The following is a 25599-nucleotide window of genomic DNA, read 5'->3' as shown; positions in this document are numbered from 1 at the left end:
AGGCTGGATGGGGCTTGGAGCAGCCTGGGACAGTGGGAGCTGTCCCTGCCCATGGGATGGGGCTGGAACAAGGTGATTTTCAAGGTTCCTTCCCATCCAAACTATTCTGTGATTCCTTATGGAGATACACCCTTTATTGCACTTGCTCCTGAAAACATGACCTGTTCCTTCATCATTGGTTCAAATTTTCTAAGTATTAGACAGAACTGCACCTCTTATTTTAACATCTCTGCTTAGGTGCTTTCAGCTGCTTAGAAGAGTTTCTTGCATCATTACATTCTGAACACTATGGTCTATCTAAATACTAGTATTCCTATTTTCCATTGCAGACAATATCCCACCAGACTCACTTTTGTGCTTGGAAAAAAAAAAAAAATCACTCCTGCATTGGCTGTGACACCCCTGTTGGGGTTGAGGTGCTCCCTCTGCACCCCCAAGTCCCCTCCAGTAAGCCTCATCAGCTCCCAGGAGGGCATGGAGAAGACAGGAGCATAAGGATGAGGATAAACCCCTGACTTCCAGATGCTGCTTCAAGGGTTCAGACCCACGTGCTGTTCAACCTAATTAATTTGATTTGGAAATCCTACTGAGAAGGAAAGGAGTGTTTCAACTTCTTCAATTCCTTACTTTCCTCTCTCTTTCTTCTGTTCCAACAGAAGTTCAGCAATGCGCTGCAAATCATTTAGCTCAGTGCTAATTTTCAGTTCATCTCAAGCATTTAATTTTGTTCCAGCCAGAAAGGGCCCTTTGGCCCTAAAATAACGTCTTGATAGTGTTGTTTTTAATAAACATCCTCTCCTCTCACTGCAAAGCCCTCAGCAAATGGCCCTGAAAGAACAAAAGACATTTCTGTATTGTTTTAAGTTCTCTTCCTTTCTGAAAAACCTCAATTAAGACGGTGAAAAAGCTACTATACTCTGTAATTATGAACTCATTTCTATTCACTTGCTCAGCAGGAGAGCTTTGTCCTGTTGACCTCTGGGAATGGGTTTCTAATTCTCTTCCAAAATTTCACAGCCTTAAAACCGACACATTCATGCCAGCTGTAAAACACGTTCACCTTCACCCAGTATAACTTGAAATCTTCAAACCTGGGGTGAGAGCTGCTCCTGGGACTATTTTTATTTTGTGAGAGGGGCCTTAGCGCTGGCCATGAATGGACTGGCTCTGGAAGTAGTGCAACCCCTTCAAGACAGCCTGAAAGCTGCATGAGTATGGGCTCTCAGCTGATTGTAAGGAGTTTTCAAACAAATACCTTGCGTGTCACACTCCTGGGTGATGGCTGGGATACTCTTTATCTTTCCTGTACAAGAACTACCTGGCCTGAAGAGGATGCATCCCAACCTCTTGACTTGCCAATGGGATGCTTGTGGGAAGAAGTGTGGAGACTTATTTTGGTTAAGTTCCATCAGGAAAAAAAATGTTGTGAGACAAAATGCTGGGACAGCTTGATTATGTGTATCTTTAAACTCCCAGTGCAAGATTAAGGAAGGGAAACCACAGGGAAAGACATTTTTTTTTATGAGAGGAATCAGCAGAAAAGAAGATGATGCCTGAGAACACAGAATTAAGTAAAAATTAATCCAGAGGAGCAGATTTTCATGTAAAATGAATTAGTAATGTCCTTCAAACACAAGCTAGAAAAATAGCTTTAAAGTAAGTCCTTTACTTAGGACTATAAATCACACTGCCTTAGAACCAGTTACCAATCCTCCCATGACTTCATGTGTCCATAACACACCTCAGAACATACATTTATTTCATCTTTAAACTTAGGACCAAATCTAAGGGAACACATAAACATTCACAACACAGCTGAGGCACAGCTCATCAACCTATTTCCCAAAATCCCACTCAACTCCAAAGGCTTGGGTCAGCTCATGTTTTGCCTGAAATGTCCAAGAAGCACCCCAGCCCTGACGGCCACTCCAGGGGTCTCCTCAGACTTTAGGACACACCAGATGAATCACCTGGACATCCACCCGCCAGCTCTCTGCCAGAAGGAAGAAGATGCTATCTCTTCTGGAAGAAGGTGCAAGTTGACAACTGATGTGACAGTGAGCTAGGGGATGTAGGCTTAAGGGGCTCAGGGCTAAACCTTTCTACCTGTGATGACAACAGCTCTGCTGACACCTGCTTATGAGAAAAACAAGGGCAAGAAAAGGCTACTCCACACCTCACAAGGTGCTGAGAGACCAGTGACTGCTGTGGAATCCTGCTCATCAGCAGCACCAAGCCAGTTTGGCTGGTAGACCTCAGAAGTGTCAGTGTTATACCTCTCCTATCTTACCTGCCTCTTTTTAATTCACTGTATGATTTTTGACTGATGTGTTGAGTTATATTTGGTCACAAAGAGGTAAGAAAAAGAACAAGGATGCAGGTATTTACTTCACCATATAACTTAGGGCTTGGTTTGGGAGGGACCTTACAGATCAACCCATTCCACCCCCTGCCATGGGCAGGGACACCTTCCACTACCCCAGCGTGCTCCAAGCCCCATCCAACCTGGCCATGGGCATTTCCAGGGATCCAGGGGCAGCCACAGCTGCTCTGGCAGCCTTTGCCAGGGTCTCACCACCCTCAATGGGAACAATTCCTTCCCAATAGCCCATTCAACCCGGTCCTCTGCCAGTGTGAACTCATTCCTCTTTGTCCTACCCCTACATGCCCTTCTAATCAAAGTCTCATTCCCAACTGAGACTGGGATGCCCAGCCTCAAGTATCTGTTCTTGCTGAAGAAAGCCCAGAAAAAATCCTTGTCCCAGGACTCCCTCCAGAGTGAGGTGTTTTAGCTCAGCTCCTCCCACATCTCTTTGTTTTTTTGACTTCCTTGGTTCTGGTCAACATAGGAAGGCAAAATAAAGCAAGGAAATATGTTCTCTATAAGATGAACAGGCCAACTTTTCTTATGTGGGGGAGAAGCATCCTCCAAAGTTCATTGAACACATCCCCTCTGAGCATAATAGGAAGCTGGGCCTCCAGTTCATATCTGGTGAACGTGGACACACAAGGTAGGATCCAGCTGGCAGTGACACTGGAGATGCCTCACAGCATCTTGTTTGGCTTCCAGCCACTTTGGAGCTGGTATCATAAGGTCTGGAGTCTGACAGCTCCTTGCATGGAGTTTGAGACAAGCTAGGGCACCTGAAATAGCACCTGTGATCATGGAGGAGAAGCCCAGCAGGCTCTGATAAAGGTGAACACTGAATGAGGTCTCCCATGTTCCCTGCAAAGCCTTGGATTCCAGAGTGGATGCCCTCCTAACCTTCTCCACAGTGGTAGAGCCACCATGAGCTCCTGTTCACTCCAAAATGCTCACAAAAATTACAGAACCACACAGTGGTTTGGAAGTGGGTTGGAAAGTGCTTTTCAAGACCACAGTTTTCCACTCCTGCCATGGGCAGGGACACCTTCCACCCGACCAAGCTGTTCCAAACCTTCACACTTGAGAAGAGCCATCAGTGACAACAACTCACTGACCTCCAGACCAGCCCCTGATACCACACAGTAAAAAGGTACCTAGAAAATACTGAGTTTTCATAAAAACCACCTCCACCATAGCTTCCACCACAGCCAAACACTAAAGTCCTGGATTTTTTTTTTCTGGAGCAATTATTTTGCTTTTGGTGAAGCAACATCATAAGACCCTGAGCCTATTCAACAGGTCATACATTTCTATCAAGGTTTCATAACAGTAACGTGCTTTGCTGATGGTACATAAAATCTTTCAAGCAGCGGCAGAGATGGATAAAAACAACCTGCAAAAGCCTCCTGATGCCAAAAAGTCTAGTGGCAGCTTGGCTATTTGGATTAAATTTAGTCTGCAGGACAGGGGTCACTTCAGTGACCAAGACTGTGAAGAAAAAAAGGGTATTAAAGGTCTCGTGTTTTAGAGTTTTTATGTAATGACAAAGCCATTCAATAGAGAGGTGGCAACCCTGCAGCTGGGAAATGCACCCGGCTTGCTCCTGCCACTGCCTCCTGGCATTAGAAAAAAAGGAACAATGAAAGGAAAGGATAAAATTTGCTTAGATGGGTATCTTTTAACCATTCTGCATGGGTATTTAGCTAGACACACAAGGAAGACAGAGCAGATATGGAGAACAGCAATAGACACACATCCCCTGATGTCCTGCTCATGAGTACCACGTCCTGCCAAAATCACAGAGGTTTATCTTTCTCTTGCCACTGGTGTCGAGCCCAAAGAGCTCTCTGACTTTTAGAGCAGTGCTTTGTCCTTGCACACACATAAAATGCAGAATCCTTTTGGCTGTTGCCAGCACCAGGAAAGGAGCTGTGAGCACAGCACCCCTTCTGTGGTGCGCTCTGACAGCAGGACGGTGGCCACACCACCTGCCCTCGGGGGTGAAGCATGGCTGGGCATGTTTTCACTGATGCCCCCAACACATCAGGCCTCAGTGCTGCCAACACACCAGAAATGAGAACTGCTATGTAGAGAGCCTCTACTCAGCCTGCCACAGCTTGAGACATGGACAGGCAAAACAAATTCCCCAGTGGATGCTGAATACCAGCTGCTCCACCTCACTGCTCCTGGTGTTTCACATGGACCACTCTGATAATGGGAGGACCCCACACATGCAGCTCTGGGGATGGTGCTGGGGCAGGTGACTTGCTCTTAGATAAGTTGACCCAGGACTGATGCTAGATATAAATTTGGCTGAACTTCAGATGGCTTTTGCAGAGCTGTTGAATCATCTGTGCCCTGTAGGTACCAGAGCTCAGATTACTGCACGGGAATATCACAGAATCCTAGAAGGGGTTCAGTTGGAAGAGACCTTAAAGCTCATCTTGCTCCATCCCCTGCCATGGGCAGGGACAGCTCCCACTGTCCCAGGCTGCTCCAAGCCCCATCCAGCCTGGCCTGGGGCACTGCCAGGGATCCAGGGGCAGCCACAGCTGCTCTGGGCAGCCTGCATCAGGGCCTGCCCACCCTCACAGTCAAGAATTCCTTCTCAATACCTAATCTAATCCTGCCCTCTGGCAGTTTAAAGCCACTGCCCTTTGCCATGCTGTGTCCTGCTCACTAAGCCATGGTTAAAAGCAGCAAAAGGTGTTGATGGAGCCAAAGAACCTCCAGACCTCACCTCCAAGTGTTCCCTCCTGACAAGAAGCTGCAGTAGTGCCCAGCAGCTCCACCCGTGGCTGAGTCACACCAGCTGCATGTCCATTTGGTGTCAGGAGGTGGCTTTTTGATAATTTGAGGATTATTCCTTTAATGGTGAGCCCAGTGCAGGCTCTATTCTCAACAACCTCCTCCCCAGGAGTGGGGTCTCTGTGCTGGGACCCCTGGCAGAGCCTTCTCCTCAGCTCCTGGAGGGAAGGGCTGAGGGCAGGGTGATGCCACCACATCTGGGCAGTGTGGCTGTGCAGGTCAAAAGGGCTCCTGCTTGACCCTTCCTGATACCATCTCTGCCCTGCTCCATCACCACCTTACCTAGAGGGCAGCTGCTGGGCTAACCAGATCCAAATGACAACAGATCCTACCCAACAGCCTCATGAGAGGGCATGGGAGTAACTACAAACATAGGGAGGAATGACTTTGTGCTGCTGCAACTCCCTCCAGCTCCCTCCGTCTCTTACTCTCTTGCTGTCAATCTGACCTTCCTCTGACTTCCAGTCTTGGTTAAATGGCCAGTTTTATCCACTTGCTGCTCATAGCAGCGTGTTTCTTCAGCAGGAACTGTCCTTCCACCCCTGCATCTTTTACCCTTGACAGCATCTGCAGCCCCCAGCCTCTGCCAGGCAAGGCTGAACCAGCTGACACGTGTGAAGCAGCATTTCCTTCTCTGAGCTCTCAAGTTTATTTATCCTTCACTTCCCTGGGTGACTCTGGATCCTCTCATCAACAAACAGAAAGGAAAAAAAAAAAAGGCAGAAAACTTTTGCTTTCCATTTTATCTCATCTTAAATCCCCCTTGCTGATGGCTCCATCTCACACTGGCACCACATGGTCCTGCAACTCCCACCCGAGCCTGTATCGTGCCCCTGAATGAGGAGACCTTGCCCTTGGAGGAGCAATCTGGGCCAAGCTGATTCCTGGGGTGTTTTACGACAGGGTGAAGCAGCAGAGTGCCTTTATGGTGTTTTGAAAGGAAATTGTACAGGAACAATGTCCTGAGCAGCGCGGCTATTGAAAACCCTTCACAAAAGGAGTTTGTCACAAGAGGAAAAGCAGCTTAATCAGTCGAACTAATCACTGTAGGTGGTTGAGTGTCCCCGAGGATCTGTAAAATTAAATATAATGGGAAAAGAAATATATCACAGCTTGCCTACGCTCCTCAGTGGAGCCGCCAGCGGATATGGGACGCTCCCTGCCTGGCCCTGAGCCCACCATGACCATCCTCAGGGCTGTCCCTAGGCAGAACCACCTCTGTGAAGACCCACTTGGCTGGGCTGGCAGGAGCCCCAGGAGGTTTCTCAGCAGGGCAGGCCCTGGTGGGGAGCTGGGACAGGGATGCCCGCGGGGTGTGCTCGCCCCAGATAACCCGTGCGCGGCGTGGGCGGCAGCAGGAGGGTCACGGCGCTTACACAACCCTCCTGCCTCAGGAAGAGGAAACCGTCCCTGACAGCCACCCGGGGCTCTCCAGGGAAGGAGGATATTTCTGCCTCCCTCAGCTCTGAATCTAATTAAGTCCAGAAAACACATACACACAGAAAAAAATAATCCAGACTGTTTTTTCCTGATCATTTAAGTGCAAAGCCGAGTTAATGCAAGGAAGTAAATAAAGTCAGACAATGCTAGAGAAAACTTGGGGACATTTCTGCAATTCTTGAAATCTTTAAGTATTTGGGGCATGCTAAAAGGACATGGGGAGAGCCCCTCAGCCTTTTGCTCCCAACCCTTCCCTCCATGTACAAGCCACGAGGAGCTGTGCGGCCTTCTGCTGCAGCTCCCCACACAGGGGTTTTATGTAGGATGGATTCCCCAGGTGCAGAAACACCCCTCTTAAAATCTCCTCCAACAGGAGAAGGAGGAGATGACACAAAGCTCAGCCACAGCTGAAGGTGGTGGTCCTTCACCTGAGGCTGGCTGTGATCCCCAACAATCCTGGCTGGGACAGGCAGGGCAGCCCCTCGTGGCTTTGGTCACTCAAAGCCTGAAGATACATCAGCTGCACAGAAGAAGCACAAGAGATTCCCACTTTTTCTACTGAAAAAAAGGAATTCAGGGGCCTTTTGAGAAGAGGGTATTTATTAACTCTTGGGCTTTTACTCCATTCTCTCTAGGACATGGGGTTGTTCTTCTCTCTGCCATCCATTCCTGTTCTTGGCCCCAGACAAGGAGAACCAAAAGAGCCATGAGTTACCAGCCAGCATCTCTGCACACCCAAGGATTTGCTTTTGCTAAGCTACTCAGCCTGATCTGACTTTTGAATCCAACAAGATGTTGGATCAACGTGATTTCAATGGTGCAAACTTTTTAAGACTTCCTCAAAAACCCTTTCCTGATTATTAGGAAAACTGTTCCCTTCCTCAAGTGACACAAAACCACTTCAGTACTGTTAACCAGAAGACCAAGAAGCAGGTACAACCCCACTTGTCCTATTGCAATTCCATATATTTCAACTCCATATATTCCCTGTAAAGCCTATCTGAACATGCAATGTTCTTTATCATTCCTACAAGGCTGGGGCAAGCCACTGTCCATGTATTTCCATGCACTTCCAGGCCAAAGAATTTGGCCAGCTGGACGTTACATCCCAAACACATCACATCAGGAGGCCGAGGGAATTGGAGGAACCTTGGGCAACACAAAGTCAGCTTGTAATGCTTAAAAAATAGGGGGTTTGGGAACTGTTTGAAAAACAAGGGGCCAAACTCAGAGCCCACCGGCCCAAGGAGATCACATCCCACACAATTTGTGCTGTGTTGGCAGGGAGGCACTGGGTTGGGAGAGGTTTGAGGAGAGGACTTGAGAAATGTGGGCTCTGTTGTGCCCCAGATTCCACAGTATCTTTCTTCTTGCAGCAGAGGTCGTGCCACCACCCAGAAAAATTCCATCCTTCCCTAGAGGTGGTAGCCCTTGGAAGGTCAAACTAAGCAGGCTTTGGTGCCTTTGGGCATGGTATGAAAACACCTGTCTGTGCTGCTCTCCTTCCATGAACCCAGCAAGCAGAGATGCCCTCCACCACCCTCATCAGGAGGCGGCAGTCACAGCTCCTGGCTCTAAGCCAACAGAGAGGACACTGTCTGCAAGATTTCTGCCAGGAGAGGTGGGGAGTGACTCCTCTACAGTTCTGATCACAAGCTCTTTGCAGGAAGGGTCCCAGCACCTCCTGTAGCTTTTACAGCACTGTGTGCAACCAAACCCTCCAGCAGATGTGGCTCTGATGTTGACTGCTGTGATAGAAAATGTGCCCAGTTTTTTAATGACATCTAATTCACTCTTCATGCCTTTCCTATGCAACAAATAAAGCATGCATGCATGGAAAATCATAGGATCCCAAAATGATCTGGCTTGGAAGGGACCTTGAAGACCATTCAGATCCAGAAGCAGGGACATCTTCTACTAGGCCAGGTTACTCAGAGCCTCATCCAACCTGGCCTTGAACACTTTGAAGGATAAGGCACCCACAAAAATGGAAAAAAAAATGGTTGGGGAACATAAAAACACAGCACATTGCACAAGGAGAGAGCTGTGGGTCACTTCCTTGGGGTAGCTTCTCCTGAAGGGAGCCAAAGGTGTGTGGCAGAGACCTCAGGGTAGGTGAGCTGTGCTCCTCCACACCACGGGACAGCATTTCCCGATGAAAGGTGATGGGAAGGAAGCAGGGATAGGCGCTATTTATAGCAGGGCCGGACACCAGGGCTGTTCTGCATGTGAAACAAAAGGTGCTGCACCAGCCCAACGCTGTCCCCATCTCAATGTCACTGCCAGGGAGGCCAGAGTAGCCCACACACGCTCTGGGAGGGAATCAATGCCATCTGCAAGACCAGCTGGGATAAAAAGGACAGATTTCTGGGTACCAATCTGCTTTACTGGCTTTTTTTGTAATAGCTGTGCTATATAAAGCTCCAACCAACCCAAAGGCCACCTACAGCCAGGCAAGGCCAGCTGGGCCTGCGCATGGAGCAGAGGTCACACTGGGGGCTGAGCCAGGCTGGATGGCCACTTGTGAGGGTGACTCCTGCAGGAGGATGCCCAGCATGGTCACCAGGGATTTGTCAGCCTTGGACGAGGCAGGAAGAACCCCTGCACCCCATTCAGGCATCACCTGTGGGGCCCAGGGTGCCGCTCCAGGACCCACCAGCTCCAGGAGAAGAGGAAAGGCTGCCCCATGGAAAACAGACCCAGTGTGCCCAGGACTTTGGGGCCGCACCTGCTTCTAACCAACCCAGCAGGACAACCTCCTGTCTGCTTGCAAATCCACTGCATGCCTGCCCCACTTCTGTCTTTAGCTGCTGCCAATTCCTCTCTAGGAAACCAGACCTTCCTCCCTTGGGTCCAGGCATCCAGAGCTGCTTCCCAGCCCCTTCCCACCCCATGCATCACCACATGGCCCTGCTAGGCTTCCTCTAAGCCTCACTGACTCTCATGTCCCATCCATACTCTTGCAATTTTGACTCTCTCCATATCCAGATGAGGTTTTAAACAAAAATCCCATTACTCCTGACTGTTTTGCCTAAAATAAAACCTCGCCCTGAGGAATTTTTATATCACCTGTGTGGCTCCACCAGCTCTGGAATGGAGCTTTTCTGCCTCAGAGTGATGCCTGGGACATTAAGATAATAGCACTGCAATAAAGTGTAAACAGCTTTGTAGTCTGTGTTCTGATAAAATCTGGTTTTTTCCTATTCCCTTTCCCTCCCCCCTATTCCTGCCCTTCTCTTCTCCTACTTCTGCCATGCTTTCCGCATAAAATAAACATTCTGAGACCTAACTCACTGCTAGAAATCAATTTTAAGGAGCAAGTGCTCTCTTGGAGCAACTCAAGTGACACAAAAAGGACTAAACCTCCCCTCCTGGTCCCAAATGCACCACAGAGACAAGGGGACACTAAAAACCTCCAGCGGCAAAACAAGTGGCATGGGGAGGGAGAGGTGAAGGAAGGGGATGGGAACCATGCCTTTTCCTTTTAAATAATTACTTTAAAAACTGCTTTTTCACTCCAGCTCCCTGTGCTCAGGCCTCTCAGCTTTTAGAAATTGAAATAAATGTGGTTTTCTGGCTAAGATTTGATAGCACTGTGGAGGACTTGGGCAGAAGTGCATACCCTCTGCTCTTTCCATTTTATTTCATTTGTGACTGCTTAGGGCTGAAATGACCCCATGTGTCCTTGGAAACGATGCTGGATCAATTGGATTTTAAGGCTTTTTTCTCTTCCCCTAGGACATTATCCCAGTGCTGTTGGCCAGGGCTGTATCTGACCCTGTGATCTTCCAACCCCAGCCCAGGGCACTTTCTTTTGCTATCTCCCCTTGCCATCTGTGCAGGAGGCAGGGATGCCCTGGAGGACTGAATGCTTCTGTCTGCTGATGGTTTATCTGAAGGGAACAGACAGAAAAAAGGAACAGAAATGCACATCTGTCTGTCCCCTCCCATCTTTCCAACTGGCAAGATTTTTGGATGAGAGGTAAGAACCAACATACAGCTCCATGGTTCATCACAGCCTTGGGCATGGGGCTTCATGGGCATGGCAGAAGACCTTTTGGCCCTGAGGGTCTCTCACAAAGCATCAAGCACTGCTTGTATGGCAGAAGAAGGCCAGAGATGGGAACAGAACCCCCTAAAATCCACTGTGGTTCCTCAGAGGAGCTCAGCCCAGTGCCCTAGTGAAGCCCACCTAGCTCAGTCCAGCAACACAGCAGACTTGGTTATAACTATGTTTTGGAGATCACAGGGCTGCAACCCAGCTGAAATACCACCTTTTCCCACCACCTCAAATAACAAGATTAGATTGGCTTTTTGAATTGTGTGCAGCTAAAAAGGAGGGAGTCCCCAGAAGGAGAGGAAACAGAGTTTACTGCTGACAAACCATTCTGCCCACAGAAGGATGTTTATAGGTTGCCTGAGAAAATTCTTTTTGGCTCTTTTTTTTGGTCCCTCAGTCAAGTTTAGGAAAATCAAACCACGCAGAGTTAACTACATCCTAACTGCTCATGAGACAAGATGTGATGGTGAGATTTGAGGACACACTCTAAGGTGTCTGCAGGACTTCACCAAAAACGCCCCCTGTGACAACTCAGGCACAGACTACAGTTCATTCCAGGGGAAAGCACTGGACACTTTTTCTCCTGTTCAATCATTTTTCAAAGTCGTGGTTTTAGAACTGCTTTACTGCCCTGGGTGAGTGGTCTCAGCTGGAGCAGAACAAGTCAGCAGAAATAAAGCTGAATGTACAACTAACTCCCTTATTCCTCACTTCTTTTCACATTTAACCATAGTCACGATTCCCATCAAGGACTTTAGATTCCCTCATATAATTGAATATGCATTTTACACAATTAAATATCCAATTCACTCAATTAAATTAACTCAATGGACTGAAATCACCAATGCCACAGGAATTTGGCTGCCTGCACAGCACATCCCCTCCCTCCCACGGACACCTGAGGCTGGCTGTGACCCCCTCTGAACCAAACCATACCCACTTTCCAGGCAGCCCTGAAACTCAGCAAATTTTCATTTTTAATAGAAAAAGAGGAAGCAAATCCCAAGGACTCGAGCTTTTACAGACAAGAGATTGCCAGCTGTCTCTTTGAGTACAAGTGGGGGGATCTGGCTATGCAGGAATAAATTCAAGGGGAAGAAAAGGTGTTTAAGGAACTCCTGGAACAAAGCAGGACACGTCCCAAAATATTTTCAGGATGTTAGTGCTGAAATTAGAGTTTATGCATTAACACTGCTGAACAGCAGCACTGTCCAAAGACTCACTACAAGGCGGTTGAGGAAGATGTGCCACGAAGAAAAGATTTAAAAAAACCCCAAACACTGAAGAGGTTTCACCTACCTCCGGTCGTTTCTCCTCCTTCTGAACAGTTTTTTGGTGTGTGCGATTTCAGCTTCATGAGGCAACGGATGGTAACCCTGTAAAACAGAGGGAAAAGCAGCCATGAGCCCCAGGAGGCACCAGCATGGAAGGGGTGAGAGTGAGACAGGTCTGGATACCCAGCATGTGAGCCTGGTAAAAGAAACAGCTCCCCCAAACACCCCTACAACATCCCAGACCCCACAAAAGCAGGTTTGAAAATCCACAGATGTGATGCATCTCTCAGGGCTGTGACAAGGAGCAGGGAATGAGGTTATCTGCAATTCTTCTGTACAGAAGAAACCACAGAGGGCAAATGGCTGTACCACATGTGTATAAATCCCATACACATGATGGACAAGGAATTCACCCACTTCTCACACGACATACTACGCCACCCAATTTCCCTGGGCTGCTGAAAAAACCAAAACCCAGCTGAAAAAAATTCTGTAAAGGAAGATGCTCAGCATCATTTTGAGGCTACCCGGGGAAAGCAGTAGGAGCCACAGCCGGTGGGTCTGCTGGGCCGTGCCCTCACCCCTGTAGGAAGGGAACAACCACATCAGAAGCCTCACTGAGGCTGCCCACTATGAATGAGTCAGCCTGTGCCACCCCTGCAGCAGGGACAGGTGAGACCCACCTTGCAGAAAACAACTGAGGTGACAAGGATGGTAAAGCATGAGCCCAAGCCCAAGATGAAGGGGGGCAGATTTAGATGAGACTAGAAGCAGAAATTTTTTACTAGTAATTAGGGAGAAAGTCTTTAATGTGAGGGTGCTGAGGCCCTGGCCCAGGGTGCCCAGAGCAGCTGTGGCTGCCCCTGGATCCCTGGAAGTGTCCAAGGCCAGGCTGGATGGGGCTTGGAGCTACCTGGGCTATCAGAAGATGTCCCTGCCCATGGCAGGGGGGTTGGAATGAGATGACCTTAAATTTCCTTCCAACCCAAAGCAATCTAGGATTCTGTGATTCCAAGACAAGGCAGTGGCAGAGCTGTGTGTTACCCCAGCTGCTGCCTTTCCAGTGCCCTCTTTCCACTGAAGGTGCCGACTCTGACGTGGTCTGTTCATCTGATAAGGGGGCTGCTCTATTTACTATCCTACTATGGGCATGATGAGGCTTTGTTAATGCTCACACAGAGCTCTGAAGTTCCTGGATGAAAGGCCCTACGTAAGTACAAAGTGTTATTTATTTTCCAGGGACCACAGAGCTGTCATAACTATAATGAATTTTATTTATGCAGCATTGTCCTTCCCCAGCTGGCAATAAAAGCCCTGTAAAAGTTGCTCCTTTTATTTCCATCACCATCTATCTCAGCCTGGAGCTCCAGCCACTGCTGGGAATCACCACGTGCACGGGGCCAGGAGGGAGCAGCCTGGGCAAGGGCAAGGGCTGGGTGGGGATGTGCCTCATCCAGCAGCAGCTTTGTGACACTGGCATGACAACATAACACACTGACTACAGAAAAAAGTCCCTCTCTCTTTGTGTGAAGAGCCTTTGGAAACGACAGCTTATTTCAGTAGCAGTTAGTGAGATTTAGAGTTAGAGAGTAGCAGTATTTTGAGTTTCTCCAGGGGAAGATGTAATGGAGGAGAAAGATTCCTGGGGATGATGAATTTAGGCCAGAGAAGGCACCACCAAGTTGAGGACAGACAGGGTTTATTGTGACCATCCATCCTGAGCACTGCAAAAAGCCTGGAGGAACTGCTGCTGGAGCAACCCCACAGCTCCCACGGCAGCTGGAGCCTTCCCATTCAGAGAGCTTCTCTCCTCCAGGCTTCGAGCCATAAGGAACTCACTGAGCCAAAATATAAAGCTGTTAGAAAAGGTCCAAAGGAGAGCTACAATGATGCTGAGGGGTCTGGAGGGGCCACATGAAAAAGTGTCTGAGGGCACTGTGCTTGTTCAGCCTCCAGAGGAGACTGAGGCCGGACCTCACTGGGGTCTGCAGCTCCTCCCGGGGCACAGCTCCGATCTCTGCTCCCTGTGACAGGGACAGGACCCAAAGAGAATGGCTGGAGCTGTGCCAGGGGGTTTGGGTTGGATCTCAGGGAAAGGCTCTGCCCCAGAGGGTGCTGGCCCTGCCCAGGCTCCCCAGGGCTGGGCACAGCCCCGAGGCTGCCAGAGCTCCAGGAGCCTTTGGACAGCGCTGCCAGGGATGCCCAGGGTGGGATTGCTGGGGGTCTGTGCAGGGCTGGGGCTGGGCTGGGTGATCCTGGTGGGTGGCTTCCAACTCAGAATATCCTAGAATTCCATGATTCTGTAGTAGCTTAGAATCACAGAATCCCAGAGCAGTTCAGGTTGGAAAGAACCTTAAAGATCATCCAGTTAAACCCACCTGCCACTGGCAGGGACCTTTCACCAGACCACAGCGCTCATTCTGAAACTGCTTCACTGCTGAGGGCTGTGGTTTGAGTGCTCCTCATCACTCACTTTCACCATCCTTTATTTTCACTGAAGGCCTAGGAGGAGCTCGATATCTCTGAGATCTCTGTTCCTTTGAAAAAATTACTTGAAATTGGCCAACCGATACCAAACTAAATGAGGAAAGGAGGAGACACACAGAGTCCAACCCCACCAGCACAGCTAGTTTAGGAAATGAGGCTAAAAATACTACAGTAATTAGTGAGGCTGTTTCTAAATGTTGTACTACCACAGCAGGCTAACACTTGGGTGTTTTTAAGAATTTAAGCTGCATTGCAGACACATGTGCAAATACAATTACCTCAGAAAAATGAAACTATCTCCACTCCACACAAGGACCAATTTCCTCTAGTGAAGACCTCATTAAAGCCCTAGGAGCTGCCTTTCTGCTCTTTCCAACTAGAAACCACACATACAGTGGTGCATTCCTGCATGTCCTCCTTGCAGAGAAGCCCTGTGCTTCCACAGACCTCTACCCACCAGCAGCTGACGTCAGCAGGATGAGAGATGAATTAATTACATGGGAAGAAGTTCCTAATCCAAGGAGCACTCCTGGAGACTGACTGTGCTTGAATAAAGGAGGACTTCGTGTCCCCATCTACGAAAATCAAACACCTCCTTTCTCCAGCTGAGCAGTTCCCTTCCTCAGTCCTCATCGTGAGACAATGTTTTGGAAAAAAACAGTCACTGATCCCTACTCTTGTCTATTTTGGTGCCTAAACAAAGCTAAATTTGGAAGGGAGAAAAGTTGACTTTTTTTTTTTTTTTTTTTTTTTTTTTTGGTGCGGCAAGCTGATGCAAAAGGAAATATCAGCAAATTGCAAGTAGGGCGGAGCGGCTGGAGAAGACCAAAGGTGATGAGTGGGTGGGGATAGAATCCCAAGGGCATGGTGAGACCTTTGATATTGATAACACAGCCCTTGTCTCGAGCCTGCTGCCCACCATGGGTCATGCAGCACAGCCCTGGAAGTGCCTTGAGCAGAGCCAGCTCACTGAGGACAAGGTGAATCTGAAATGCAGCTCTTCCATCCTTCAGCAGACACACTCCTTCTGAAGTCAAAATCCCTGAACAGAGCCAAAGGAAAATGTCTCTCAAGGCAGGAGACCGCCCTCTGCTCTGCAGTGGGTCTACAAGAGGAATGGGTTTTTCTCCTGCTTTGGCCAGAAACACCATGCTCAGATGGCCATGGTTTTCATAGGCAGGTTTGCAACTTCTCAATGGCAGCAAAATCACATTTGGTCTCCTTTCCACACTGATTTTATCTTGATATTTATTCACAGCTGGCTGGAGAAGGTAACAAACCAGCATTTCAGTGCAATGGGTGTGGGAAAAGCAAAGCACAAGGAGCCCATGGTCACCGAAAGAATTACTAATAGGGCTAATTTTCAGTTTTGGAGCTAAACACTATCTGTGGTTTGCATGGTGGGGAGCTTGGAGCAGAACCTGAGATGCCCAGGGGACTTCTAATGTACACATGCTCCAATTTAAATCATAAACATACATGCTCTAACAAGAAGGGCCAAAAGCTCTGGAAGAGAAGGGCTGCTCAGGAATGGTCTGCCCTCTGGGCCAGTCCCCAGGAGATCAGCTCTGTTGTGTGTGACGTGCATACACGTTTTTAGATTTTTTGAGGAAAACAACTCTTGGAGAAGGTGATGTCCAGCAAGCTCAGGTGACTGTGGTACGGCCAGATAGGGAAATCTGTCATCTACTGGAATTGCTGCAAACAGAGGACACAGGCAGCAGGTCTGAAGGCCAGTGCTCTCTTTTTGTGCTTTTCCTTCCTAATGAAGGTCCAACCTTCATCCCTGCCCATCTGCCTGTGGGAATACCAAAAGCTGCTCCCCAGGCACATTTACATCAAAGCTCAAAGAAAGAACAAATAAAATGCTTTCAAGACCTCACTGACATTCTGCTATAACCCAAGAGCCTCCACCTCTTTCCCCACTGATACCTGCCCCTCCCCAGCAACATCCCTGTGCTGATCCCACCCCATCCCACACCCCAGCCCAGTAACCTGTGGGATACTGGCTTGGGAGAGGCACGAGGAAGAGGGGCAGGAACAGAGCAGGGAAATTGTTGGATTTAGTGTTACCCTCCTACAACAATGACTTTGCTATGATTTTTCTTATGTCTCCTCTGCAGCAGGATCATCTGAACAAGCTGGAGGAGAGCACCATCTCTGCCTTATTTACTGGGGATGGTAAATTAGTAAAAGCTTAGAATGCTTTGGGTTGAAAGGGACCTTAAAGACCATCTAGTTCCACCCATCTGCGAGGCGAGGAATGGGGCAGTCACAACTTCTATGGGAAGTTCTTCTTCTATGGGCACCCTGGGCCAGGGCCTGCCCACCCTCCCAGCCAGCAATTCCTAATTCCCAATGTGCCAGAATCTGTGCCTGCCCTCTGGCAGGGGGAGCCATTGCCTGGGTGCTGTCCCTGCCTGCCTTGTCCCCAGGGGCTGTGCAGCTCTCCTGGAGCCCCTGGAGGCCCTGGCAGGGGCTCTGAGGTGTCCCTGGAGCTTCTCTGGTGCAGCTGAGCAGCCCCAGCTGTGCCAGGCTGGCTCCAGAGCAGAGGGGCTCCAGCCCTGGCAGCAGCTCCGTGGCCTCCTCTGCACTGGCTGCAGCAGCTCCAGCTCCTTGTGCTGCTGGAGCCGGGGCTGGGGCAGCTCTGCAGGTGGGCTCTCACCTGAGCCCAGGGGCACAGGGGCAGGATCCCCCTGCCCTGCTGCCCACGCTGGGGATCAGCCCAGGGCAGGGGGTTCAGGCTGGGGCAGGTCCAGCCTCCCTTCCAGGAAAGCTCCCAAGTCACAATTCGATTGCAGGAATTAGGCTGAGCTTTTTTCCTGCCACTGATTCTTCTGTGACCACCCTGAGGCAGCAAATCACAGCAACTCCTCTGGCATCTGAAATCAAAAGCATGACAGAAGAGATAGCCCTATCTGGGACCAACCTGCACCCTCCCTCCTCCTCCTCTCCTCCACTGCAGCATTCCCAAGTGCAGCTGTTTGTTGCCTGAGGTGGCTGAACTCGTGGGTGTTTCACCAAGGCTCCAGGGGCTTCTAGGGGTTTGGATTCATTGCTTAATCCGTGTGGTTTTACAGCCTGACTTTCAGATGTGAAACCTCAACCCACAAAGCAACTGCCTTCACTCATAACAACTTATTCCACCTCTTCCACAGATGTTCCCCATGCAGCAGGAACAACCCCAGCCTGCGATCCCCAAACAGGTGAAGACACCTGAATAGGAAACAGCAACACTGAAACCCTGTGAGTGAATAGAAGGCTGAGAAAAGCACTGGACTGATGGAAAAAAAACAACACTCAGGTGATGAGAGGAGGAAATGATCCAGCCACAGCGCAGGATCAGTCCCGCTGGAGCTTTATCTCAAGAGCCTTTTGTGCCCTCAAGAAACATCCGCCCTTGCTTATCTTAAACAAATGGTTGCAGAAGGCCTGAACTGAACAAACAGGTTATTAGGCCTGAGGTAGGAGCTGGGAGTTTTGCTCAGTTTTATTGCACACAAAGTTCAGGGTGGGATTTATTTTCTGGGGGAGTGGGAAGGGTGAGGTGGGGCTGGAATCACTGAGGACACCCCATCTGCCTTTGCAAAGGGAACAACAGAAATTCCGAGGCTGGAGGGAGCATAAAAAGATAAATACACTGTGGTTCCAGAAACACAGAAACACACTCAGTGAATTTCAAAATCCTGCAGCAAGGCTTTCACCTGCCTACAGGATGGATCGTCCAGGGCAGGGAACTCCAGGACAGCACAGATCTGCAGATATATTTAACTTCTATTGTGCCAGTCCCACAATCATGGTGCCTATGGGGCTGAATGTGACAATATATTCAGTACAACCATCCCAGCCAGCCCCCTGCATGTGAAAAACATGGCAAAGTTGCCACTGGCAGCATCCCCATCACCTCTATCCACGCAAGGCTGGCATTTCTGCTGGAGGTGATTCCAATGGAAGGTGTCCCAGCCCATGGCAGGGGTTGGAAAGAGATGAGCTTTATGGTCCCTTCCAATCCAAATCCTTCTGTGAATCCATGATCCAGTGATACATGAGTATCTCTCAGTCCTGCGGGTATTTCCAGCAGAGCTCTCTCCTCAGAAGCCACTTTCCTCTTCCTCTTCCAGGAATTCCCATGGCTCTGGTCTGTCACCCACAAGGGGATTTTTTTTACATCTTAGAAAGAGAGAGCTGAGGCAAAAACCAAAGCCTTGACCTGGTCTGGAGGCCATGGAAGGACACCAAAAACATTGCCAGGAAGCCACACAGAAATTATTTCCTCTCTGTTAAAATGCAAGTGATAAATCTGTTCCTTTAAATTGCAAGCTATTCATATTTTCCTGTAAGGTGCTTACAATAAGACTTGCTTCTGAATAAGCAAGCAGTTGATGGTCAACATCTAAGGAATAGAAAGCGCAACAATTTTGCAATATACTCCCTACACAAGATAAAAGCAGGCAAACCCTTTTATGGCTCTTTATGGTTCTACCATCCTTCCTCACCCACAACACAGCACAAGTGGGTTCTGCATGTGGACACCTTCTTCAACCTCAATGATTGGAGCCAAGGCTAAATTAAACTACAAGACTGACAAAGAAACTAATTGCCAGCCATCCAGGAACCACAAAAGGAGCAAAACTCCCTGGGTTTTGCCACCACTGATCTATGAAGCTCTGTAGTGCAGAAGAGATGCTCTGTGGGACTTTAACAGTAGGATGTGCTGGCCTGATGAATCATGGCACAGTGCAACGTGCCCCAGAGAGGCTCCAGGAACATTTGGATAACATTGTCAGGCACAGGGTGGGATATCTGGATGCGTCCTGTGCAGGGCCAGGAGTTGGACTGCAGTGATCCTTGTGGGTGCCCTCCAGCTCAGGCCATTCTGTGGTTCTGTGATTCTAAGTAATTCCATGAGAAACGTCCCAGTTTGGAGGATTTATTGGATAACTGCATCTTTGGGGTGTACATCATAAACCACAGATTGCCAGCAGAGGCTGAGTATGCAGTTGCAGTACACACGCCTCAGTGATGGGCACAATGGAGGAGACTTTTTCAAAAAAAAAAAATGGGTGGGATGGTTGTGACTGTGATCTGGACGGTCACAGCTAAACATCACTCCTTAGCTATCACTAAAACCACCTGCAGTATTCCCTGTAGGGCTCTGCCCTTCCCTGCTGGCCCCAAGGACACAAACTCCTGGACTCCCACTTGCTCTGGTGTGCACTTCTCACAGAATAATGGGTGTTTCCATGAACCACAGACTCCACACATGCAGTCCTAGACTCAAAGAAGTATCATTCAGACACTTCTTTTCCCATCATCTCTCCCTGGTGTTTGTGACTGGCTCCCAACAGAGAGCAGACACACAGCTAGAGGCAAGGCATTGAAAATGCCACACAGCATTGAAAATACTTGGTGGCACAAAATCCTTGGTGGCAACCAAGCTGTCCCCCCTCATTCCTCTGCAGCCAGCTCTGGGATGGCACAGAACGCACAGAGAAAGGCAGAACAACCCAGCATGGAACTCCCTGTGCGGGGTGAAGGATGCAAATGCAATTAAAGCATTAGAATAATTAGGCAAAGCATCCCAATTAAGGCATGGCCTGAACCTTCCCTGACGCCTTCTGCTGATTACTGACAGCGCGTTTTCCGGGGTCTATTTTTAACTCTTGGCCCCTGAGCTCCTGAATTATACATAATTCAGAGATAATAAAACTTTAAAAACCAGGACAAAGTCTCCTAGGAGGACCTGCCCCTGCAAACACAGCAGGAGGAGAAGCCCAAGCAGGCCCAGCTGAGGCAGGGAGATGGGACAGGCTGGAGACACTGCAGCACTGAGACAGGGTGCTCCAGACACCCGACACGGACACATGGTGCCATAGGAAGAGTATAAATAACAGACAAAAGAAATCCCCTTTTGTTACCAGAATCCGCAAATCCCAAATCAGTTACAAGCTGACTTAGGAAATGGAGCTTTTTCCCATGTTGTAGCAAAATGGGAACAATACTTTGCGAGTGGAAGTAACTCTAATTGTTTTAACTGATGTTATTTTAGTGTTGTTTAGGTTTATTGTTTATTTGTATGTATTTCCTCTACCCTGGTCAGGCTTAAAAACAAACTGTACTGTCAGCAGTAAAGCATCCCATCCATAAATAAATACATTTATCCAGTAAGTATAGTTATAACCACACCATTGCTTGGAGTCCTTAAATGCAGATTATTTAAAGAATCACTAAAATAAATGGCACTGATGACCTGGGTTTGCTTTTCCCTTGAAAAAAGGAGCCTTTTCCAGCTAATATTGGGAATAAATCCTGCCCACATCAATTGTGACCAGGAGGCACCACATGTGCTGTTTGGTTTGCAGTCTGTCCAGGTAGGCCAAGCTCATCCTGAGAAAGGGTTGCACCACTCTGAGAAGCTTTTCTTACATTTTCCTTGGCTGGCACCACCTTGGGGGGTGAGGGAGGAATGGCTTTACCTGGGCCTTAAGACCGTTACGAGGTTAGCATTGGAATACTTATACTTTGAGATATTTCCGTGCCCCTGGGACCTCACTTTTCTTTATAATATACATTTCCTTTGTGTGTGTCATGTTCCCCAGTCTGTTTTTTCCACCATCTCCATTTGTGCACCTCAGCATGCCGTTTGACCATGTCTCTCCAGCTGAGATGAGGTGAGGTGGCATGGCAGGAGGTCCCTCAACACCTCCCCACTGTTCCATCCTCACAAGGAGGAGACCCACAGGCAGAACTGGGATAAATCCTTAGGGGGACCCATAAACACACCTGATAGGGCCTCAGGGAGTTTAGGAACCTCTTATGCTCAAAACTTTCTGTGCTATGCCCAGCGTTGGTACAGCCTCCTCTGGCCAGGTATGCTTGAACCTCAGTTTTGCTCCCAGGTGATGTGGGCCACATCCAAGAATATTTCCATTTCATTACTATTCAAAAAGGGTGTGTTCTCCATGCCCATCTGTGCAATCCCCCAGAACCAGGCCTCTGCTCATCTTTTGGACAGCCTAAAGGAGCTTCAAGATCCTGTAAGCTCCTGGGATTTGGGACAGTGCAACAGTTATGAAACACCTTATTTATAAAGTGACAACTTCACAGCCTTGCACACAACAGGTGGCTTCTTTTTTCTTCCACCATGGCTAGGTCCAGAGGCAATAGGAGAACTTTCTCAGTGCTCAGTGCTTGGCACTTCCCACAGGACACCTTCCAAGTGCATGAAGTTTTTCAACACCATCAGACTGCAAGCAATAGTTTATAATTCAACAAGCTTTTTGTTTTTAAACATGATCCATATCCCTATGATCCATATGCTGCACTATCAAAGCAAAAGGGAACTTTGGCATCATCTTTAATATGGTCATAGTAGTGGCAGCCTCTCTTGGCCCACCAGTGGGCACTTCTCACAGACCTTCATGGCTAAAGCCTGCTCCTTTCCTTTCCTTTCCTTTGCCAAATCCCTTGTGTTGTGATGGAAACGTTCTCACACAACAGATATTCCTGTCTGCAGTTGGCTGAAGACAGAGCCAATGTACTTTCCTCAGAACTATGCCTCCAAGAGAAGCCTTTTCTCCTCTCTGAAGCTGCTGCTTAGCCTAGCTCAGCCCAGAGAGATCATGTGAGGATCCCATGTGTCTGTCACCCTTGCTTGGGAAATATCCCAATGTGCACATGCCAATTTAATCCCATAAAAGCCTTCCTCTTCCCTTGAAAAGTCCCACTCCTTCATGGGAGTGTGGGGCTGTGCAACACAAGGGACTGGCTTGCTCCTTGCCAGTCCAGGGGCAGTTTGTACCTGGGGAGAAGAAACTGCTCCTTGAGCATCCATCTGATCCCTCCCAGGATTTTCCTGTTATGGACTGAGGATCTAGGATTCCTCCTGCTGTAATGGGCTGTAATGCAGGGAAAAGCCCAGAAAACAAGATGCACTTGACACAGAGTACCAATAATATCACATCATCTATTAACTGCACTGGTGATTTTTCACAGACCTCCTGCAGACCTCTGTGAGACACAGGCTACTTTGAACAGTAAAACAGAGATGAGTAAGAAAAGCATGTTTGTAGCTGCAGTGTCCAAATGCGACACTGGAAACATATCTGGCATCTCCACCAAGAAAAGAATCCTCAAAAACTGTTTTCTATCTAAAACTGATAGAGGACAAGCAGCAGGATGTCCATATCAGTTCTCCCGAGCCTTGCAAAGTCCAAATCTCAAACCTGGCATCTCCAGAGATTGTGGCATCATTCGTACATTAGCTCTCCTGCCAGAGAAGGCATAACTTACAGCTGCTTTTGTGATGAGTACCAGGTGCTGGGTGAAGCCTCCTTAATTCATTTCATATTGGTCACAAGGATGCACCTTCAGGTGCTTCACAAGATCCAAGTGGGGACAAAAAACATTAGATTAGGTTGGATATTAGGAAAACTTCTGCATGGAAAGGGTTGTCAAACATGGAAGAGGGTTGCCCAGGGCAGTGGTGGATCCCTCATCCTTGGAGGGGTTTTAAAGCTGTGTGGATGTGGCACTGGGGGACATGGGTGAGTGGTGGCCTTGGCAGTGCTGGGGGGATGGCTGGACTCAATGATCTTTTTTCCAACCGAAACCACTCTACGATTCCCTAGGAATCAGCACCAAAACTCAAGAAACCACACAACTCCTGGTTACGTTTTCATAGGTCAAGTGACCAGCACCAAAGACATTGCCCACTGGGATGTCCTGGGTCATGCTGCCCCTCCTCACTACAGTTTTTTCACCTGCTTTCTAATCTCCTTGATGCCTTTGCAGCTGGCAGAATCAGGCCTGTGATGGGCTCAGCTCCAGAAGCTGGAAAGGGTCTGAGACAGTGGCCACCAAGACTGGAATGGGCAGTGAGCAGAACAGGGCATGACAGGAAAACTGCAGATGCACTAAGTGATTACAAAGCTGGAAGGAGACACCAAACTGCTTGCTACCAGAGAGATGGTATTTTTGGGAACCAGCACATCCCCCATGTCTGCCAGTTCTTTTCTCTGCCCAAGACTCCTGCCCACCTCCATCAGCACCACAGCCACAAGCATCCTACAGATGCTCCAGTGCCAAAGTAGCTCTGAAATCACAGGGGGATCCTATAGGAGCCGTAGGATGCAAAATGAGGTCTCCCAAGCCACACTCCATGCTCACCTGAGGAAATCTCCTGTGGCCTTAAATTAGGTAGACAAGTATCTCACTAAAAGTGGCTATAGACATCCTGACTGGCATTCACACATAGCTAAAGAAGGGTGGATTTAGGTAAGATATTAGGAAGGATTTCTTCCTTTGTGAGGGTGCTGAGGCCCTGGCGCAGGGTGCCCAGGGAAGCTGTGGCTGCCTCTGAGCCCCTGGAAGTTCCAGGTGAGGCTGGACCAGTCTTGGAGCATGCTGGGCCAGTGGAAGGTGTCTCTGCCCATGGCAGCATGTTGGAATGAGATGGTGTCTGAAGTCCCTTCCAACCCAAGCCATCCTATGATTCTGTGGCACTGCTCCTTGCCTGCTTCATTTACATCCCTGTACAAGATGCTAAAGGCACATGGGGCCCTCCCTCCTGCCTGCACCTCTGCTGGGATTGCAGACAACCCAGTGAGCCAGGATCTCTCAAGCCTGCCCTTCCCAAAACCAAGTCATCAGACATCTGTGACTCTGTGCTTGGCAGCCTCAACCTTTCTCTCCTTATCACTGCCAGAAATTATTCATTTAACATCCCTGGCCTCCTGCCAGCAGAAGCGCGGTGTGAGGAGCAGAACCATCTCCTCTGCTCCTCCTGTGAACCAAAGCAACAAAAGTGAGGCTCTTACTCAAGCAAATTTAAAAAGAAAAAAAAAATTCCCACCAGCTAAGAAAAGCTGGAGGTTAATATAAATTCCATGGGTTTGAGGGGGAAATGGAGCTGCATTCAAAGACTCGATGGCTAACCACGCTTCCTCAGTCTGGCAACTGCCCGCTCCCCCGGCAGAGTTATTGAGGAAGTTAGATGAGTGCTGTATTTGTTCCAGCTGCACATTTCCCTTAACCCCTGGTAGTGATGTTTTCAAAAAACACAGGTCTTGTTTTCTTGATGGCAGTTTTTCATTTTTGTGCGTGCCACGGCTACAGTTATTAGCTTTAAGTGCTGTCATTTGTAGATTAGAACTGAAGGGAAAAAAACCCCGTTGCCATTCTAAGAAGTCCAGGCTGGATGAGCAAAACGGGGGATTAGAAGAAGGCTTTCAGGAATTAGCCTGGAACAGGAAAGAAGAAGATAAAGCCATTATAAAAGCTTCTGCTAATACAGGAGTCTTTTTTGTTGTGTTAATGCAGCCACACAAATTCCTATGAAGATTTATTAGTCAGGTCATAGAATCTGCTCTCCTTCCTTCTTTGATGATAAAATCAAGAATATTTTCCTCCACTAACATGCTCCTTTCTCTCAACGGGGAGGAAATAAATTACACACTTTCCCAAGACTGTGCCTGTGATATACAGAAGGCTACAGGTGAGGCTGATGCCTTCATTCCAGAGAAACAGATGCTGAAATTCAGGTGCCTGTTTAGAGGCCGCTCTGTTTGGATGCTCCCTGCGTGGTGAGCTCAGCCTCAGGTCTGTGGCGCCCAACACTTGATGGAGCTGGGATACACAGCACTGTCCCCTTCCAGCATCCCAGACCTGCACAGCACCCGCTGTCCCATGGAACTTCAGTCCAGCAAAGCACTTACTTTATGCGATTCTGCTCCTAAGTCTGCTATTTGCCTTGGCCTGCAGCCAGCCGAGCACTTAGGCACATGCTTAAACTTAAGCACAAGAGTAAACAGATTGAAGTCAGAGGGACTTAAAATTAAGCACATATTTCAAGGATTTGCTGGATAAGGGCCTTAACCCCGGTGTGCAGCATTTAACTGGGATGATTCCCAGCTGATTAGCTCCCCCTTTTCCTCGACCTCCCCTCCACTGGACCGGGAAACAAACGGTTTCTGTTTTGCCACTATGCTAAAGGCCTGGCTTTAAAGAAACCTTGTCAAGCCTCCAGGCAAGCATGTCTTTCTTTAATTATACCTGCCTGTGAAATACCTTCCAGAAATCCCCACCCAAACAAAGCCTCAGGAAAGGAAATAACGGAAATTCTTGACGGTTTCCACGGTTTCCACGGGGGAAGCGATCCTAACCAG

At 48.5% G+C, this 25599-nt stretch overlaps 1 protein-coding gene across 2 annotated transcripts in view; it reads right to left on the bottom strand.

The window, feature by feature from the left end:
• The window catches only part of CTIF (cap binding complex dependent translation initiation factor), a 146894-nt gene that overhangs the window by 56922 nt on the left and 64373 nt on the right, over positions 1-25599 (bottom strand). For both annotated transcript variants that reach the window (XM_058044210.1, XM_058044211.1), the window contains exon 7: positions 11973-12049. In XM_058044210.1, coding sequence (XP_057900193.1) covers positions 11973-12049 — 77 coding nt within the window. The remainder of the gene's footprint in view (positions 1-11972; positions 12050-25599) is intronic.

This window comes from Melospiza georgiana, chromosome Z (genome assembly GCF_028018845.1).
Source record: "Melospiza georgiana isolate bMelGeo1 chromosome Z, bMelGeo1.pri, whole genome shotgun sequence".
Lineage (NCBI taxonomy): Eukaryota > Metazoa > Chordata > Aves > Passeriformes > Passerellidae > Melospiza > Melospiza georgiana.
The sequence above is the reverse complement of the archived record's forward strand: the minus strand, read 5'-3'. Positions and strand labels throughout refer to the sequence as shown.